The sequence below is a fragment of the Vollenhovia emeryi genome, unplaced genomic scaffold (assembly GCF_000949405.1).
Source record: "Vollenhovia emeryi isolate VEMERY1.0 unplaced genomic scaffold, V.emery_V1.0 DF940642.1, whole genome shotgun sequence".
NCBI classification, from domain to species: Eukaryota; Metazoa; Arthropoda; class Insecta; order Hymenoptera; family Formicidae; genus Vollenhovia; species Vollenhovia emeryi.
The window spans coordinates 1-3488 of record NW_011965724.1 but is presented as its reverse complement, the minus strand read 5'-3'; the positions used below and the strand labels follow the sequence as shown (position 1 = coordinate 3488).

The 3488-nt window shown below is 36.1% G+C and overlaps 1 protein-coding gene across 1 annotated transcript; it reads left to right on the top strand.

Moving 5' to 3' along the window:
- Positions 1 to 1747: 1747 nt before the first annotated feature.
- Positions 1748 to 3465, top strand: LOC105555851 (caspase-1-like). Its single transcript, XM_012002895.1, has 2 exons — positions 1748 to 2078; positions 2792 to 3465. Exons 1-2 carry the CDS (start codon positions 1889 to 1891, stop codon positions 2890 to 2892), a joined length of 291 nt encoding a protein of 96 aa, XP_011858285.1. The 5' UTR covers positions 1748 to 1888; the 3' UTR covers positions 2893 to 3465.
- The last annotated feature ends 23 nt before the right edge of the window (positions 3466 to 3488 follow it).

Here is a 3488-nt window from a genome sequence, read left to right as displayed (position 1 = left end):
GTGCGTGTTGAGTTTGGATGGTATGAATGGATAAGACTTTTTGTAAACCAAGTCCCACTTTCTGGCTGTATGCTAAAGTGTAATAAAGATGATGATGTCTCTTAGTTTGGCCAATATAGGTCGCGTCGCAGTTAATACAATCAATTTTATAGACAAGTTCGATCTGTTTCGTGTTGATTATTTTATCCTTCCCCTTTCTTATAATTACGTCAAGTTTTTTAGGGACAGTAAACACAATATTCATATTAAATTTAGATAAAATGCGTCCTATTTCTTCACTAATACCTAGAGACACACTGTGTTAATTCTTTGGATTTCGAGATACAAGTGTACTACAGATACGTTGATGACATATTCCTAGTCCTCCCTGAGGACAGACTTCAAGAAGTGTTGAATACCTTTAACAGTTACCATCCTCGTCTACAATTCACCTCCGAGATTGAGAATAATAAAACACTCAATTTTCTTAATTTGTCTGTCCTCAGAGAAAACAACAAAATGATAACGAATTGGCACAGAAAACCGACATTTTCGGGAAGATACATTAATTACTTTTCGAGCCACCCGACAAAATACAAAATTAACACGATCACAACTTTAGTAGACCAAGCCATTTTACTTTCTGACGCACGTTTCCATAACAGTAACATTAAGTTAATTCAAGCCATTCTCCTAAATAATTCTTATCCCCCCCCCCGTTTTATTAAAGAACATATTACAAAAAGATTAAAACTATTACGTCACCGACACAATACTAATACTAACGACCCTCCAACTGAGAGCCCTGAACGTAAAAGTTATCTCACTATACCATTTATCAATGGTATTAGTGAAGAAATAGGACGCATTTTATCTAAATTTAATATGAATATTGTGTTTACTGTCTCTAAAAAACTTGACGTAATTATAAGAAATTATAAGAAAGGGGAAGGATAAAATAATCAACACGAAACAGACCGAACTTGTCTATAAAATTGATTGTATTAACTGCGACGCGACCTATATTGGCCAAACTAAGAGACATTGCAACGAGAATAAAGGAACATTGCAACGACATCAAAAAACCGACATCAAATCACTCTGTCGTAAGCAAACATCGGACAATATTCGGACATGAGTTTGACTGGTCAAATCCTTTAATTTTACACAAAGAACGACATTATAGACGCAGAGAAATTGCAGAGATGTTTTTTATCAAGAAATTTAATAACACTATTAACCTCCAGAAAGACACTGAAAATCTGAACACGATATATGATAAAATTGTTCCACTCACCTAGTTATTTATAACTTCATATTTATTTTTATTTATTTGTTTCTCCGGTCCCCTCCTATATGTCACGACGGGAGGATCTTAGCAATGTCCCTTTGTTCTGTTCCAACTATTTAGTCTCTTGGTGACATGACACGTGCGAAGGCGTATATTTCTATGTGCGATGACGATTAGCCTAATTTTATATTTTCCTGTAAGTTCTTCTTTTATAATTTATTGTTTTATAGTATAACTGAGAAAATTACTCGTAGTTCTTTTTATAATTTATTACCGCTTTATATTTTTATCATTTATAGTTTTACAAATTATTACCGTTTTATATTTCGACTAAGTTATTGATTTGTAGATGCTTCGTTGTCACAAGTAATAGGATCCACTTGAAAAGGACCAGTATTACTGGCCGAAACGTCGTGGTAAAATTTAAAATAAAATAAAACTGCCAGCCTTGGTCGATCTAATCCTCGAGTATTTTGTTTTAATTACTGGCGATTCAACAATTCTAAATTTGGTGAATTGATAACGTTTAACGCCGTTTCTTTCCGCCTTTTCTTATTCAGTACCATCAAAGGACCCGTTGTATACACGGCGGTATCAAAGGACGCAGATTGCTATAACATGAATTACAAAAATCGCGGCAAGTGCATAATCTTCAATCACGATAGATTTGACTTTACAAATTTTTCCCAACGGGAGGGTTCATCATTGGACGCCAAGAGACTGGAAGTAACTTTCGGGAATCTTGGATTTGACGTGGAAGTTTACGATGACTTCACGCATAGCGAAGTTATGGACATGTTACAAGACGGTAAGAAACGATAGTGAACAGCAACTAGTAACATCACAACAATATTCTAATTTCCCATTCCATAATATAAGTGGAACGTAACACACGTTGCACATAATGGGTGCTTTCCAGCAACGTACACAGGCGACACTGTGTAACACAGTGTACGACCCAGTGCTTTCCAACTACGACACAAGTCGACACAAGCGTACACAGCTCAAATACTGTGTCCGCATTTTTGTGTCACTCCATGGATACCAACATTTTTACATATACCATTTATTTTTCTCCGGTGTGGTATTCCGGTAGGAAAATTTTTAAGATTATATTCGGAACAATTCAGATATACTATTTTCCGTGCATATACACCAATATACACCGGAAAATTTAGAGACAAATTATTAAAGTGAATGCCCTGCACTCTGGCGGTAACACAAAAAAGCTAAACAGCGTTCCAGCTACAAGTCGACACTGTGTAACACTGTGTTACACAGTGACGACACAGTGTTTCATTGTTGGAAAGCACCCAATAGTTACATTATTGAAGAGGAAATTAGAATAATGATATGATGTTACTGGTAGCTGATGTTTACTGCGTATCTATCACATTTTGCGGCGACATATTGATATCCGTCTCCTTTTCAATCTCGACTGTGTAGTTTCCTTGCACTCTCGCATAAAATATGAATTATATATTTATTCAATTACATTGCTTCTTCCTTCTCGTCAATTAGGCTTAAACCCTGTTTTATCCTGTACCAGAACGAACTGGATAAAACTGTACCAGAAAACAAACTGGTACTTTGGTTTGACTTCATCTTCGGTAGGCTACTAACCTTCCCTAGTAGCACGGTGCATTGACTAAACATTGGTCCAATGTTGGTTATACTAGAAATGCACTGGTCGATATTGCCAAACGAAAAGTGAAAAGTAAAGCCAATACTGGCCATGGAATAAATATAAATATTGCACAATGTTCGAGAGCGCAAGTGAATCGCGAGATCCGGACAGGAGTGTTCAGGAGAACAAAGAGAATAAAGACACCACGTTTGTATTCACGATTTAACACGAAATATATTTCCGAAATTCGAAAGAGTCAGTCCACAGTGAAGAGCAAGTCGTTTTATAGGTAACACACGGCGAAGCGCAAGGCGAAAATCAGCGAACTGGTTAAGACTCGATTGGCAAACTAGCGACGAAGCGGGTAAACCTTCGGAAAACCCACGCATATGAAATAAGGGATAGCAACAATCAATTCCTATGTATTTTTGAGTTCTGAACATGAATATGTAACTTAGACATGGCGGTCGGAACAAGAAACCAATGAAAACCATGAAAAACCCATAAAAATTATGGTTTTTAACATTTATCTCACCAAATATCAAAAATTTTGAAAAATGTTTTAAATAAAAGTTGTAGATCTCTTCGAAA

Excerpts from the sequence above, each read along its gene's own strand:
- LOC105555851 (XM_012002895.1), top strand. The coding sequence starts at position 1,889 with ATGAATTACAAAAATCGCGGCAAGTGCATAATCTTCAATCACGATAGA. Across the intron at positions 2,079-2,791 it reads TATGGACATGTTACAAGACG|GCTTAAACCCTGTTTTATCC; the intron begins GTAAGAAACGAT and ends CTCGTCAATTAG.